We start from the raw sequence: 16,763 nt of genomic DNA, 5'->3' as shown, positions 1-16,763 counted from the left end.
TGTTGTTGCTTTAACAGAAATGAGGAAATGTGAATAAAAGAGGCCAGATTTTGCAGGTGTGCCATTCTGATTCCATACCGGGCTGACTAAAGGAAGGCACCCCTTGAGAAGAACTTTCTGCTACTCAACAGACTAGGGAGGTGTGCAGAAAGGGGGTTTATTGAAAGCACAGAAAGGGAGCTCCTAGAATCACAGAGAGTTGGGTAGCCAGCCACAAACATAGATGTCAAGGATACAGACTTCCTACCTGGGGTCTCAGCAGGCAGGGTTCTGGTGTGGGGATGGCTCTGCCAGGAAGGACTGCTCTCTGACCTTCGTGTCAGTGGCTTGAGCAGCAAGCAAGGCTGAAAAAGGAAATACATGTGCAACATTTTACTCCAGCTCCTGTGGTATTTATAAAAGGTATTTATAAAAGGCTTTGTTCCCCATCAAGACTCGTGAGGGTGGAAAATGTCCTAATAAAGTTTTTGGATGCCATCCACAATGAATAACCTGTGTCAGCTCTCTTAGGTTATCTAAACTTGAACAAGGGTATTTCTAAGCCCACTCGATATTTAGATGGTAATTTTTCCAGTCCACAGTTAATGCTGGACACAATAGAGCAAGAGGTAGCAGCTGAGTGTCTTCCTTTCTTCCAGCGCTGGTGTGGGCAGGACAGGCACCTACATTGTAATAGACAGCATGCTGCAACAGATAAAAGACAAAAGCACAGTTAACGTCCTGGGATTCCTGAAGCATATCAGGACACAGCGTAACTACCTCGTCCAGACTGAGGTGAGGAGTGGTTGCAGGTGCTTTCAAGAGATTCTAGCATGTGCTTTATTTATTTTTTTAAGATTTTATTTATTTATTTATTCATGAGAGACACAGAGAGAGAGGGAGAGACATAGAGAGAGAGGCAGAGACACAGGCAGAGGGAGAAGCAGGCTCCATGCAGGGAGCCCAGTGGTGGGACATGATCCCGGGTCTCCAGGATCACGCCCTGGGCCGAAGGCAGGTGCCAAACCGCTGAGCCATCCAGGTGTCCCTAGCATGTGCTTTAAAAGAAAGCTGAATGGTACTGGGGAGAAAATTCATTCTCCTAGGGCTCAAAGGAATTTACAGGTTTGAACTGGAAGCTATCCTGACCGTGAGACTATCCTCTGACTCACAGTTTTCCATTTCTGTGTGGATCTTATATGTGATTTCTCAGTAACTACACCAACACTTAGGAGGCAGATATAGCTGTATCTAAAGCTGTGTTTGATGCTATGGGGAATTAAACATGCTATCTGGCCTGAAAAGTAGCATGGTTCTGAAAGCCTTCATTAAATACATTTCTCCACTGCTTGCTACATTGAACCTATTATTTTGGGCATGATACAGAAATAAGTTATGAGGAATAAATAAGTAAGTGTTGGAGTGAGCCACCTAGCTATAAATGCTTGAAGGAGTTCACGGGGAGGTCCCTGTATGAAGAGTTGATCTGAGGTCAACTACATGCCTTGGATAGACGTGGCTGCCCCTTACCAGCTCTCCCATACTGTTGTCCCTTTTAGGAGCAGTACATTTTCATCCATGATGCCTTGTTGGAAGCCATTCTAGGAAAGGAGACTGAAGTATCTTCTAATCAGCTGCATAGCTATGTTAACAGCATCCTTATACCAGGAGTAGGAGGAAAGACACGGCTGGAGAAACAATTCAAGGTAGTGGTCTAAATAAACTTCCTTGGTCAAAAGGCAAGAAGTAAAGAAATGGCTTGAGTTTGGGGGTCATACCTTTTTGGCATGAATGTACAGACTAGAAGGGATTACCATTTGTATTTGTCAGATGTAATGGAAAAAGAATAAAGTTTCAACCTGAGTATGAATTGTTGGGATCCAAGTAGACAGCACAGTGTTATATTTCCTTCTAAGCAACTAATGGCTTAATCTGAAGGTAAATATCGGCAGCTCCAGGCCACAGTGATCTAATACTTTGAGTCAGTCACTCTAGTCTAAAAAAAAAAAATCCTCTGTATTTTGTCTGAACTAACTTATCTTACCCTTAAGAATGATTTATTTTTAGGATGGTATGTCAACAAATAAGCTATTTGAAAGACTATCAGATAATTTTAAACTAAAAAAGAGATGCTTAAGGCATACTAGAGAGAAGTTAACTCTCTCAAAGGATTCTTCCTTTGCTTGGATAAGGGCATGAAGAAGTTTAAAGGCAGTTAAGGTTAATATGTAATTAACTGAGGGAAAGACAAAAAAAAAAAGATTATAAGGACATTAGAGCAATTAAGATCATTAAGAGTGCAATCTTTTATTCTACTTTTAAGCACTGTCCCTCTAATTACTAAGTACTTTCTTATTAGTCTCTCATTAGTCTTTTAAATTTTTTTGTGTTATTCTACATGTAATTTTTCATTTTGTATCAAGATAAAAAGAATGAGGTGAATCTGTGCAGTTGTAGTTTTCATGGTAAAACTTGCCGTAGATTCTAAAACCATCATTTGAATACATGAGACTGCCAAGCAAATGGAGTGGAATCTATTTTTCATTCCATAACAATCTTAAGTTTCTAGCTCTCTTTTCCTAGCATCCTAACTATTAGAAAAACCATTTGAGGTAATTAATAATGAGGACATTGAATCTCATTTTAAATGTTTAAAATTAATTCTTAAGAAATTATGGTACTTAATTTTTTTTAAGTCCTACCTCTTTTATTTCTGCGATATTTGTTTCCACATACTTTGATGAATTTCTTTAAAGAGATCTCTTCATTCCACTGGAAACTAGGTAATTGGTTCTTTTGTAGGTACTAACCACTTCAAGAACTTAAGTAGAAAGAAAAAATGAGAATTAGAAACTTGAAAACTACACCCAGGACCCTGGACAGTAGAATGGAAGCATTTGGAGGTCATTTCCTTATGTTAAGATGGACCCTTACCCCCTAAAAAAAACGCCAGAAGATTGACCATAGTGTTCCACCAAGCTACGTAAGAACAGGAAGAGTAACCAACTACTGGTCTACTTATCATGACATTAGAACAATGTTAGTTTAGTTCAACAGAAATGTCCTGAGAATCTAGGAAGTTAAGTTCAAGAAACAGGATTAGCTCTTAGGATCATAAAACAGTTTTTTCTAGTATAGACCCACCTGAATCTCATGCCTGTGAGAAATTACAGAAGACCGATTCCAAAAGTGTGACATTTTCAACCCAAAAATCCAGATCAATTCAATAAATACCTACTGCCCACATTGAACCTGTTACCAGAAGCCTATGGCCTGATAGTAGAAATAGGACAAGCATATATGTGACCACTACTGAAACACAAAAGTATATTCTTCAGGATAGAAAAATGTTTTTGCTCTTCACTAATCCGATTTTTGGGGAAGATTGTTTGTTTGTTTATTTAGGAGAGAAAGAGAGAGAGAAAGCACACACAATAGAGTACAAGCAGAGGGAGGAGCAGACTTCTTGCTGACCAGGGAGCCCAGTGTGGGACTCAGTCACAGGACCCTGGGATCATGACCTGAGCCAAAGGCAGATGCTTAACTGAATGAGGCACCCAGGTGCCCCAGAAATCCGATTATTGATAGCCTTTTTTTGCCATATCATCAAGCAAATGCTATCAATTATAACTCTGTCCTCTTGTTTCCCAGGTTTACTGAGATGTAACTGTTATATAACATTGTATAAATTTAAGGTGTAGAAAGTAAAGACTTGATGCTTGCATATATTACACAATGATTATCACAATAAGGGTAGCTAATATGTCCACAGATACACCTTTGAATGAAAGCTAAAATGTTGCTTTTCTTTCAGCTGGTTACACAATGTAATGCCAAGTATGTGGAATGCTTTAGTGCTCAGAAAGAGTGTAACAAAGAAAAGAACCGAAACTCTTCAGTTGTGCCATGTAAGATCTTAAAATCAGTTTGACTTGGTGGTTGAGTGTGTTAGTATTTTTCCATTGAATTTAATGTATTATGTAAAGAGGCAGCTACTACCAAGGGGAATAGTTATGCCAGGAAAATTAAGGCAGTTTGATCAAACTAGGAAGGGTGCCTGTCAGTGCCAGCAAATTGCTGCATCAGTGTGACATGAAGTCTAGCTTCCGTTCACCTCAAAATGCAAGAATTATGGTACTTCTACATTTGAACTAAAAAAAAAAAAAAAAAAGTAAAGCCATTATCACTGTGGCACTAATACTCCCAGAAAACTTGAGAGTCTCAGGTTAATCTGTACAACTGGAATGCATTATTACATTATTTTGGCTATTGAGATCAAGGCACTGTGGGTGGGTGGGGACCTTTGTATAAATAACTCAGGACCCAGCAGAGGATACGGTGGGTGTGCTACAGACACAAGCATTGGTGGTCATTGGAGAGATTATCTCTACTGACAAAGGCCATTGTTTCCTAAACATATGAAAAATATGGATAAGGGAATGGCAAAAGAGCAGAAGTACAATGTGTTGGTATAATTGTAAGAATATCAAACCAGGGCCAAAAATTATCTGAAATCCTCTGTCATCTCTGCACAGAGTGTTCTCTTTGTGATTTGCTGTGAAAACCCCTCTCACAGTAAGATTTTATTCCTCTAACGCCTCTATCCTTCTGGGAATGTGCAGTAGAATTCCATTTACATTCTGCCTTAGCTGACGCTTTAGCTTAGTTAAAAAATATAGGTAAGTTTTAAAATGAAAGAGGAGCCAGGGAAGTAGATTACTCACCAAGTGAATCTCAGAAAGCAGTATTGGTTCTAATAAGGCAAATGTGGTGTTTTTGTTGTTTTCCATATGATAGCTGAGCGTGCTCGAGTGGGTCTCGCACCGTTGCCTGGAATGAAAGGAACAGATTACATTAATGCTTCTTATATCATGGTGAGAGTCAACAGTTAATTATAAATAAATTCAATTAAACTAAAAGGTGCTAAAGAGCAGATAACCACCTATGTGGCTGATTTCATTTTTCAAATAATTTCTCGATGTGTAGTATAAAAATTAGATTTCTATATCTGGTGACCTCTAACAAAAGACTTCTTACCGGTGGGGGTACAAAAATACTTTAAGAAAACTGTGTGCTAAGGAATTAATTTCATTGTTAATTTCACCCATCTAGTGTTTGAATAAATGCAGAAATTGCTGTTAAGTAAAAACAGCAGGGGTAACTAGAAGGGAATTGTACGTGGAAAGAAAATTATCTACACGTGTTAACATATACATCTAAAAAATAGCCAAATGTACTGACTGCCTTTTTCAATTGTTTTAGTGTGGTCAAAACAATGCTGTCTTATTTCATGAACATATTTTACTACCACGATGTCAGAATAAAATGTTTGTAACTGCTGATTTTCCATCTTCCTAACTGAAGGGCTATTATAGGAGCAATGAATTTATTATAACCCAGCATCCTCTGCCACATACTACGAAAGATTTCTGGCGAATGATTTGGGATCATAATGCACAGATCATTGTCATGCTGCCAGACAACCAGAGCTTGGTAAGCAAAGCACATCTGCTATATATTAATGAGCCTGTGAGGCCATAAGCATAAATCATTTTGATACCTCAGCACAGGGCTCCACTGTCTGTATGTGCTAGGGAGGGCATCTAGACTTCTCTCATCTTCAGGTCTGAACAGATTCCTTTTGTATTCTTAACAGTTACTGTCCCTGTCAGTTCCATTAGTTGATTCTCTGATGCTATACATGGCAGGGCAGTAGAAGGTTTTGGAACAGGTCCTTTTAGTATCCTCATTAATATGACCTAAATGTGACCTCTCAGTTGCTGTATGTCACATGTGAAAAACAAAATAGCAGCTAACATTTGAGTACATAACCGTGTTTACATGTATTAAGATGCTTTAGTCCTCTCTACCCCTTTATAACACAGGTACTGTTATCTCATGGAACCCCTAAGAAAATTGAGGGAAGTAACTTGCCTAAATGCATACACAAATAACTGGAGGCAGGATTTGAACTTGAGTGACCTGTCTTTTAATCCCTTTGCTATGCTGTTTGTCCCACTGCACGTCATAGAAGGGTTTTCCTACCCTCCCCAAAAATTTATATCAAAAGTGCTAATTAAGTATCATTATTTCTCCCCCATTTTATAGGCAAAGTAGATCCATTACAGGGAAGGAGATACAGAAAAACTATTTTGTTCCAATTTAAAGGTGCTTCTAAGACCTTGACAGCTACAGTCCCTTTCTCTCCTCCCTTGAGTCCTTCCCTGCTGTGGTCTCAAGACTATATAAAAGAATGGTGAATGAATTTATCAAGATAAGCTTAAGTTTCAGAATTAGTTGAGTGTTCAGAAGTTATTACGTGGACATGTAAGCCCACAAAATAAAAAGAAAAAAACAATGAGGAGCTGCTTCTAGAAGTATCAGATTAGTGAATTTTTTAATCAAGAAAGAACAGCCTGTGATTGAACCCCTAGTCTTGATGACATGCATTTGACTGTGTGCCCAGTCAGTAGGAACTTCTTCACTTTGTCGCATTTTGCTCCAGCTTCAGAATACCAAGACTGCTTCTGTATGATAGAATGGCAACAAAATTGAGAATCTTAGCTAAAAACTGGAGTGTAAATTTTCAAATTAGCTGGCAATAGGGGTCTATTCTGTTTGGCATGTGGAAATTGGAGGCATTTAGGGTTGTTAAAACGTTCATTTGTTGGATGAGTCAGTATTTTGTTATTGTCACTTAACACAGGACAGTCACCAAAGTATCTACCCACAGGCTCATTTGTAGTGGGGAGGCTGGACCACCTGAGTCCGTACATGTTCCACAGACAGTGAGGACAGTGAACTGCCCTGGAACAAATCACTTCCATGTCCTGGGCTAAGGGAGACCTGGCTACAACCCTGCATGTCTGTATCCCTAGCTCCGGGGTCGAAAGATTTGTGAATGCATCGTTTTCCTAAAAATGTAGATTCTTTTTATTTGCTTTCTTATTTATCACTGTTATAACTTTACAAGACCATGATTCTGTGACTAGCCCCAAGTCACTGGTTCTGAGCTCAGAAAGCACTTTTATAGATACAAGCATCTTTACTCTACAAATATATTTGTAAGCAGAATAACCACGAGACCAGAGCTCCTGCTGAATTAAGGAGCAGCATGTATTTTTCATAGTCTTTGAAGATAATCTGTTATTCCCTAGTTTGCTATCTGTATTCAGAAGGGTTTTTTGAGGGTGTTTTTGTTTTTAGGGTTTTTTTTGCCTTTCTTCCATTTTTATTAAAATTCCTTTGCCAGTCAGGCCAATTTGATAATTTACAAATTTCTTAGAGGTACATAATGTTATTCTCACTTTTCAGATACGGAATTTAAGGCCTAGATCAGTTTATTCAGGATCACATCCAATCCTAAATACTATGCTTATTAATCTCTGCGTATTGATTAAATTTATAGGCTCTATTCATTATTGCCTTACATTTTTAATATGTTAAAAGGGTCTGACTTCCATTTCCTTGGACAAAATGTATTAAAACCCCTGACAGTTACAGACTTCTTTTGTATAGACTAAACCCAATTGCTAATCTGTTTCCCCTTATGCTGAGCTTTAAAAATAAAAATGTACTTGGCAATAAGCTATATTGAAACTTGAAAGGGTGATAAGTCTTATTGGACTGTTGGCTCATTTCTGATGCAACAATGTAAGATTAAACAAAACCTTCTTTGTTTTGAACATTATTCAGAATTATTTCTGACTTCACTAGTAGTATCTAAGCATTTTCAGGAAAATGCCCATAGAAATATAGACATGCCAGGCAAAGTGTGCCATTTGAACTGCTTAGAAAAAGAGACATGGCAGTGGAGGTCAGGGGTCTTACTCTGATCATCGTATTTATCACACAGTCTCCAACCTATGTACCCCTTAACTTTTTCTTAGGCCTCTACAGTTTTCAGGGATGGAATTCAAGTACCACGCCTGAATATTTATTTTTAATCCTAAAATAGATGAACATTTAAAGCTTGCCTGATTCAAGGCTGAAAGACTTTTTCTGTGTTAATCTCCTTTTGAAACCTAACATGGATAGATTAACTTTTCTTTGAAAGAGTACTTTGTACTTCGTGCCAACATAAGCTTATTTATGCATAACCTCTTTCTAGACAGGTTCTGCTGTTTACCATTTAGTAGCAGTGTGATTTGAGACAACTTAATGGACTTCTCTGAGTCTTGATGTCCTCCCCTGTAGGACACATGATAAAAATGCCTTACCTCACTAGCAGATTGTAAAAATTAAATAATGATGAAACTCCTTGGCAAACTGCTAATAATCAACTGTAGAACTGTTTTCATAATCCATAGGAAGTAAAAACTAGGATGTCTTGGTTGCTTAAGCAATTGTGAAATAATACACTAACTCCAGTGGAGAAATATTCTGTAATCTATCATAGAAAAAAAAAAAAAAAAAAAAAAAGGTAGGCTCTAGATCATTTAATTTTAATATATCACCTCTAGAGGGAGCAATTTTGTTTGCTACAGTGACCTAGGTGGAAAGTGTTAGGAAATGGTTATTATCAAGGATATTTTAGAATCACCACTGAACTTGGCATGATTAGATGGTGACTCGGGAGGTATGGGAGATAGCACACGTGATATATCAATTTGCAAGAAAATTCAAAAGCAAATGTTTGACAGCACTGCAGAGGAATTTTTTTCTTTGGGGGGTTCCCATAGGCAGAAGATGAGTTTGTATACTGGCCAAGTCGAGAAGAATCCATGAACTGTGAGGCCTTTACCGTCACCCTTATCAGCAAAGACAGACTGTGCCTCTCTAATGAAGAACAAATTATCATCCATGACTTTATCCTTGAAGCTACACAGGTAACTTAAACCTCCATTCCTCATTAACAGCCATACATGGGCCCCGCATCGTCTTTCTAAGTAATAATAAAGTCACTTGCCACCCTCGAGACAGGCCTAAGCATTTGAGTATGACTTAATTTTAAATATGTACACTTCCCTTTTTCCTTCCTTCAAATATTTGCTTTTTCCAGCTGGGTAGGTGAAATGTAACAGTTCCTCTTATTGAGCATGCATACAAATAGGTCTGTTGACCTAATTATGAAAACAATATACTAGAGCTCAATATTCTCTTTGCCACCAGAAATGTAAAGCTTGCAATGTGTTACAGAAGATAATAGACTTTTTTTTTAGTAAATGACATCTTGAAAATGGGGTGGAAAAGACAGAAGCTATCTTATATTAATAATTTAGATGCTCTAACCCTTTGTCTTTTTTCCTTTAAATTTATAGATAAGACAGAATAGGATATTAAGTCTCTTATAATTTATTGTCACTTAAGATTGTATTGTCCCCTGAACAAAACAGGATTCCACCATCATGACTTGGTCATTTTTTAAGGACAAGCACTCCTCCCTAGTATTTAGCATTTTTCTTTTTATCAGCCCCAGTCTGTCATTCTTCAGTTATCTCTAATACATACTTTCTCAGGAGCGAGTTCTAGTCACCAGATTACAGGAATAAGGAAATAAAGGATGGGCTGTGACTTGTTGTATTGGTTATAGGATGACTACGTCCTAGAAGTTCGGCACTTCCAGTGTCCCAAATGGCCTAACCCAGATGCCCCCATCAGCAGTACTTTTGAACTTATCAATGTCATCAAGGAAGAGGCCTTAACAAGGGATGGCCCCACCATTGTTCATGATGAGTATGTATCTATTTCTTAATTTTAAAATTCAAATATTTTTCTTGTTGAATTGCTAAGGGAGTGGAAGGGGAAGACAGACTCTCTCGCTTGTGGCCTTTCTGTGTTACCAATGTGTATAGGTGCCCATTGCAGATGTGTTTGCATTTTAATGTGTCAGACCTTCCCAAGGCTCCAGATATTCCTGGAGGGTAGGTTCTAGAAAGGTGAAAGCACTATACCAGCTACAAAACTAGACTTGGCAAGCTTTCTGAGGTTTTATGTTTTAAAAACAATAAGTAAGCAGAGAATTTAATTATTAATTAACTATTTATATTAATTATTTTTAATCCTTACAGTGAATTTCAGCCAACACTTATTAAAGAAAAAACTTTTTAAATATGGTTTAATTGATTAGGAGCGAGAAAGTTACTATTAATGATTAATCTAGAGTTTACAATGTGTTTTGAAGTTTAAAGAATGACTCAGAGAATAATTTGCCTCTAAGCATCCACATGGTATTCAAACCTAGACACCTGCCTCTCTAGTAAGAGGGAAAGAATCATAGGTAAACTTTATGGTATTTAGACGATATAATACAAACTTCATGGCTGGGATTGACCTATAAATCAGTTGTGTAATCCCAGATTGCTTAGAATCTCACAAGCCTTTAGCTAATATGACACTGATTATAGATCCTCATTTTTCTTTTTTTCAAGATTTACTTATTTGAGAGGGCATATGCATGAGTGAGGGGAAGAGCAGAGGGAGAAAAAGAATCTCAAGCAGACTCTGCACTGAGCACAGCCTGACTCGGGGCTCCATCCCATAACCTTGTGACCATGACTTCAACCAAGAGTCAGATGCTCAACAAACTGAGCTACCCAGGCACCCCCTATAACCTCATTTTTGTTTTACTTCCAAGGTAGCTCCTTTGGTCAGCAAATTCTCAGTGCATCCATATGTTCATTAAATTAGCAACTACTCTGGAAGCATAGATATTAATCAATTTGAAAGTAAAGTTTATTGTTAAGTCTTTCATTTTTTTCTGAACTAATGCTGCATGAAGTGAACACTGACTCAGTACCTGTAACCTCAAATCTCAGTTCCCTTGTACTTGAAGATGGACATATTGTTGGCTGCTTCCAAAGAATTTTATGTTCTTTTTTAAGGAAATAACGACTATTTCAAAATGTTGACCCGACTCTTAATTAGATTAAGATTAGCTTTAGTTAAATACTCTAAGATGCCTAGAAACATTAAAACTGCCCCAGTGTTTAAATAGCATAGGCAGCATCAAAATAATTGTTACTGCTCTACGAAAATTTGGGGTATGCAGTTATAGTATACAGTTAGGACTGCTTCTAGAGTTTTTTTCCCCACTAATCTGTATTAGCTATTCAAATACCTCTGTGCTTTGCCAGCTTCTACCAATTCAGACTGAATTCTAATGCTGCTGTCCAGTTCTGTGACTGATTTTACTGGCATTTTGTCTTCAATTCAGTAGTGCAGTTAAACTTATATTTCATGGTAAGGGAAGTGAGAAAGAAAAAACTAGCAACTTGTTAAACTATTTAAAAGAACTATTTGATTCATTTGTCTATATTCAATTTGGGGGTATATTGTCTCATTCAGTGATTATTTTATGCCACATGCTGAATATGTCACCTCTGAAATTAATCAAATGTAGCTTGTTCTTAAGCCTACAAAAGAAAAGAGCAAATTAATTCTGAACTAGATCAGCACATGCCCACATAGTGAGCTGGATTAAAAGCCACCTGAAGAAACGTGTTCCTTCCTTTATCCACTCTTTGGGAGATAAGCAATTCTGTAGAAATTACTTTTCCACATTACTCAAGCAAATTTGAAATTTTTAAACAGCTGCTAGCTGTAGTGCAATATTCTGAACACCAGTTAGTTTTCAGTTTCCATCTTACCTACTTTTTGCACTTCTAAATATCCCTTCCTGGTAGCCTACAAATACCTCAAAATTTAACACGTCTAAAACCAAGCTCCTCATTTTCCCAGCCTGCCTCAGCCACTGAGTTGTGCAAACCAGAAACATAGGAAAGTCCTCTTGGTATGCCCCCTCACCTCCACATCTAACTGGCTCTGAGTCTTATTGATGTACACTTTCCAAATTCCTTTACAATCTGGTCAAAACAGTCCTTCATTGAATTATTTCCTGCAGGGCACCTTGCCCCTGGAAAAACTATTTCCTTTGAGGGTTTTTTCGGTCAACAGACACTTTAAAAGTCCCTCTCTTTGAAACGGTTCCTAACTCATCCCAAAGGTAATCATGTAAAATCCCTAACAAACATCACATTCTTACCAATGCTGTTCTTGTGTAGCACATCCTATTGCAACTACTTGTTCACAAGACTATTACCCCACATCGCTGAGACCAGCAAAGGTAACTTATTTGTCCCAGTCTCCATTGGGTGAAGTCAGTGCCTGACACGTAGTGGCTACTGTGCTTCAAACTGACCTGCAAATTAAGGATATGTACAATATCCTTAATATGAACTTTCTCCAGAGAGCCTTGTGCCTTACATTTTGTTTACTGTCTTTGCCTACTCAAAAGTAGAAAAGAGAAGGCCTGACTGCTTGCATTTAAGTCAAAGAGTTGAACTTTGAGTGGACAAATTTGGTATTTGGTCTTTACAGAGATCTCTTAACACCTTCTTTTAGGGTTCTCAGCTGTGTGCCAGATGGATGAAGTTTCTAGATAAATGATCTAAGGATAAAATTCCACACTCAAAAGTAAGCTGATTCTATTTGAGGAGAAGCACAGCTTAAAGGCAAACTGCTTTATTCACAGCATCCTATATTCAAGACAGTTTTGTTCAGAGGCAGATCTATAACATTACTGTCAAATTGTTTAAGCAGAGCCTACAGAAGAAGTTTGGAACATAAGCACGGTTTTTTACAGTCTCATGAGACTACAGATTAGATGTTCACTCACAGAAGAACAGTTTCTTGTGCAAATATTTAATGTTACTCACTTTGGAGATATATCTATCACCTTTTTAAATCTCCTAGCAAGCAAGCTAATTCCATTAACAATTCTCAAAGTACTATCTGAGGACTGCTGATTGGGAAGGAGGCAGGGATTTCAAAGGTCAAAACTATTAAAACAACAACAACAACAACAACAAAAAAAAAACTATTTTCATAATAATGCAAAGATACCGTTTGCCTTGTTCATTCTCACTCTGATGGCTATCATAATGTGTGCCTACATGGTCTTGTGTTTAATGTTTTCTCAGTTCCAGTTTTTGATATAGTATATTGATAGATATAGCCCAAATAAGCAGAAGCTTTTTGAGGAACATTTTCTTTTCATTTAGTCCTGAGATAAGCCATAAGAGGTACAGAAATGTATGGACTTCTTTCTGTATAACTGCTACAAAGACACCCACAAATAACCTAATTCTGTTTTTCATTTGAACCTCAATATTACCACACTAGGAGGGTAATTTTAGGATCCCTTCTTAACATATGAGAAAATGGGCAGTGTGAAGCTAATAGAGCCTGTACTATTTGCTACACAAATAGCAAGTAATCAGAACCAGAACCAGCTAACATAATATGTGGGGTCCCATGTAAAATGAAAATACGGGAACTCTTGTTCAAAAATTAAGAATGTCCAGATAAAGAGTCCAGATGCTCACCAGACTTGAGAGAAGAGTGGATGAACTCAGAACCTCAACAAAGTAATAGAAAATACAAAAAAAGAACCAGTAACTAAAATGAAAAAATACTCTAGAGGGAATTACAGCATGTGCACATATGCTAACATTCCCATTATAGGGGTCCCAGAAGGAGAAGAGGAAGCAGAAGGTGCAGAAAACTTCCCTAACCTGGGGAAGGAAACAAACATCCAAGTACAGGAAGCAGAAACCACAAACAAGATGAACCAAGGGAAGTCCACAACAAGACACATAATAATTACAAAGATAGAATTTTTTTTTTTTTTTAGATTTTTATTTATTCATGAGAAACAGAGAGAGAGAGGCAGAGACACAGGCAGAGGGAGAAGCAGGCTCCATGCAGGGAGCCCGATGTGGGACATGATCCTGGGTCTCCAGGATCACACCCTGGGCTGAAGGCAGCACTAAACCGCTGAGCTACCCAGGCTGCTCAGATAGATAGAACCTTAAAAGAGAAAAGACAGGTTACTTAGGAAGCCCCATAAGGCTATCATCTGATTTTTCAGCAGAAACTTGCAGGCCAGAAGGGAAGTGACATGATGTATTCAAAGTGTAGAAAGGAAAAAACTCACAACCAAGAATACTGTATCCAGTTAACATTCAGAATCAAAGAATAGTTTACCAAACAAAAATTAAGAGTTACTCAACACTAATCCGGCCTTAAAATAAATGCTAAAGACAACTCTTTAGGTGGAAAAGCAAAGGCTGTAAGTAGAAGAAAATTTCACTGGTAAAAACATATATATATATAACAAAGGAAGTAGATCATAAAACTAGTATAAAGGTTAAAAGACAAAAGCAATGAAAATTATGTATAAAGAATTACAAAATAAAAAGATGTACACACAAAAAAAATAAAAATAAAAATAAAAATAAAAATAAAAAGATGTACAATAGGACATCATATACATAAAATGTAGAGGGGTATAAGTAAGATGTTTGAACTTTAGCAACCACTAACTTAAAATAGACTTATATACTTAGGATGTTATATGTGAACCTTACAGAAACCATAAACCCAAAACCTAGAATAGATACACAAAAATAAAGAGAAAGTAATCAAAACATCACACTAAAGAAAGTCATCAGTCACAGGTAAGAGAGCAAGAGAAGGCAGAACACAGAACTACAAAAATACCCAGAAAACAATAAACAAAATGACATTAAGTACATGCCTCTCAATAAGTATTTTAAGTGGTTTAAATGCTCCAATCAAAGGATAGAGGGTGACTGAACGTATTAAAAAACAAAAAACCCTGTTCAGATGCTGCCTATAAGAGACTCCCTTCAGCCCCAAATACATATACAGACTAGAAGTTGAAGGGTTCGAAAAAGATAGTCCATGCAAATGGAAATGAAAAAAGCTGAGGTAGCAATATATATATATATATATCAAAATAGACTTTAAAACAAAGAAGGTAATGAGATAAGGATATTAGGATATTACATAATGATAAAAGTATCAATCCAACAAGGGGATATAACAATTGTTAAGTGCTCCGACATAGGAGCACCTAAATATATAAAAATATTAACAGACATAAAGGGGGAAACTGATGGTAATAAAATAGGTTATCCAGACAGAAAATTAATAAAGAAACATTGGCCTTGGACAACACATTAGGCCAGGTGGATTTAATAGATATATACAGAACATTCCATCCAGAACAGCAGAATACACGTTCTTTCCAACAGTGTATGGAATATTCTCAAAGATAGATCACATGTTAAACCATAAAACAAGTCTCCATAAATTTAAAAAGACTGAAATCCCATCAAACATTTTTTTCTGACCACAACAGTATGAAACTATAAGAAAAAAACTGGAAAAAGACAAACATATGGAAGATGAGTTAATGAAGAAATCAAAGAGGAAATCAAAAAATACCTAGAGGCAAATGAAAATGGAACACAAAATCTTTGAGGTTCAAAATCTTTTGAGATGCAGCAAAAGCAGTTCTAAGAAGGAAATTTATAGCAATACAGGCCTACCTCAGGAAACAAGAAAAATCTCAAACAATCTAACCTAGTAACCTAAAGGAACTAGAAAAAGAACAAACAAAACCAAAATCTAGTAGAAGGAAGGAAATAATAAAGATCAGAGTGGAAATAAATGGAGACTATAAATAAACTACAGAAAAGATCAATGAAACCAAGACCTGGTTCTTTGAAAACTGGGCAACTTTTAACCAGACTCCTCAAGAAAGCAAGCAGACTCAAATAACATTAGAAATAAAAGAGAAGTTACAACCAAGTCCAAAGAAATACAAAGGATTATAATAGACTATTAAAAATTATAAGCCAGCAAGTGAGATATAAATCTAGAAGAGGGCAGCCTGGGTGGCCCAGTGGTTTAGCACCACCTTTAGCCCAGGGCATGATCCTGGAGACCCAGGATCGTGTCCCATGTCAGGTTCCCTGCTTGGAGCCTGCTTCTCCCTCTGCCTGTGTCTTTGCCTCTCTCTCTCTCAGGTGCCCCCCTCAGTGCCTGTCACCAGTCACCCTGTCCCCCCGCCCACCTCCCCTTCCATTACCCCTTGTTTGTTTCCCAGAGTTAGAAGTCTCTCATGTTCTGTCACCCTTACTGATATTTCCCACTCATTTTCTCTCCTTTCCCCTTTAATCCCTTTCACTATAAAAATTGGGATCCCTGGGTGGCGCAGCGGTTTAGCGCCTGCCTTTGGCCCAGGGCATGATCCTGGAGACCCAGGATCGAGTCCCACATCGGGCTCCCGGTGCATGGAGCCTGCTTCTCCCTCTGCCTGTGTCTCTGCCTCTCTCTCTCTCTCTGTGTGACTATCATAAATAAATAAAAGTTTAAAAAAAAATTATATTCTATCAATAGATTCAGGAAAAGCATTTGACAAAATTCAACAACTACTCATGATGATAAAAACTCTCAACAAAAGGGGTTTTCAGGGAACATACCTAAATAGAATAAAGGCCACATGACAAACACAGCTAATATCCTACTAAATGACGATAAGCTAAAAACTTTTCCTCTAAGATCAGGAACAAGAAAAAGATACCCACTCTCAACATTTTTACTCAGCAAAGTACTATAAGTCTTAGCCACAAAAATCAGACAAGAAAAGTAATAAAAGGCATCCAGTTGGTAAGGAAGAGGTAAAACTGTCACTATTTGCAGGTGATATTACATATAGAATGAATGAATTTAGTAAAGTTGCAGGAAATAAAATCAATATAATCTGCCACATTTCTATACAATAATAAAAAAATGGCAGAAGACAACATAATCCCATTTATAATTACATGAAAAAGAATAGAATAACTAAGAATAAACTTAACCAAGAAGATGAAAGACCTACACTCTGAAAACTGTAAGACACTGATGAAAGAGACTGAAGATGACACAAATGTAAAGACATACCTTGCTTATTTCAACAGTTAATATTAAAA

General features: G+C 37.3%; 1 protein-coding gene and 1 long non-coding RNA gene across 12 annotated transcripts in view; one reads left to right on the top strand and one right to left on the bottom strand.

The window, feature by feature from the left end:
* LOC144289815 (uncharacterized) overlaps positions 1 to 4,976 on the bottom strand; it is a 35,255-nt gene extending 30,279 nt beyond the window's left edge. For 2 of the 8 annotated variants that reach the window (XR_013357786.1, XR_013357789.1), the window contains exons 1-2: positions 4,704 to 4,976; positions 248 to 344 (exon numbers count right to left, since the gene is read on the bottom strand). This is a non-coding gene — a long non-coding RNA (uncharacterized LOC144289815). Of the gene's footprint in view, positions 1 to 247; positions 2,014 to 2,472; positions 2,801 to 4,703 lie in introns of those variants that run through there. The other 6 variants (XR_013357793.1, XR_013357790.1, XR_013357792.1 and 3 more) reach the window with 4 other exon arrangements.
* PTPRG (protein tyrosine phosphatase receptor type G) overlaps positions 1 to 16,763 on the top strand; it is a 704,516-nt gene that overhangs the window by 674,774 nt on the left and 12,979 nt on the right. For all 4 annotated transcript variants that reach the window (XM_077858250.1, XM_077858249.1, XM_077858251.1 and 1 more), the window contains 7 exons: positions 639 to 774; positions 1,539 to 1,685; positions 3,794 to 3,887; positions 4,777 to 4,853; positions 5,344 to 5,472; positions 8,661 to 8,807; positions 9,512 to 9,654. In XM_077858250.1, coding sequence (XP_077714376.1) covers positions 639 to 774; positions 1,539 to 1,685; positions 3,794 to 3,887; positions 4,777 to 4,853; positions 5,344 to 5,472; positions 8,661 to 8,807; positions 9,512 to 9,654 — 873 coding nt within the window. The remainder of the gene's footprint in view (positions 1 to 638; positions 775 to 1,538; positions 1,686 to 3,793; positions 3,888 to 4,776; positions 4,854 to 5,343; positions 5,473 to 8,660; positions 8,808 to 9,511; positions 9,655 to 16,763) is intronic.

The sequence above is a fragment of the Canis aureus genome, chromosome 19 (genome assembly GCF_053574225.1).
Source record: "Canis aureus isolate CA01 chromosome 19, VMU_Caureus_v.1.0, whole genome shotgun sequence".
Classification (NCBI taxonomy): Eukaryota; Metazoa; Chordata; class Mammalia; order Carnivora; family Canidae; genus Canis; species Canis aureus.
The sequence above is the reverse complement of the archived record's forward strand: the minus strand, read 5'-3'. Positions and strand labels throughout refer to the sequence as shown.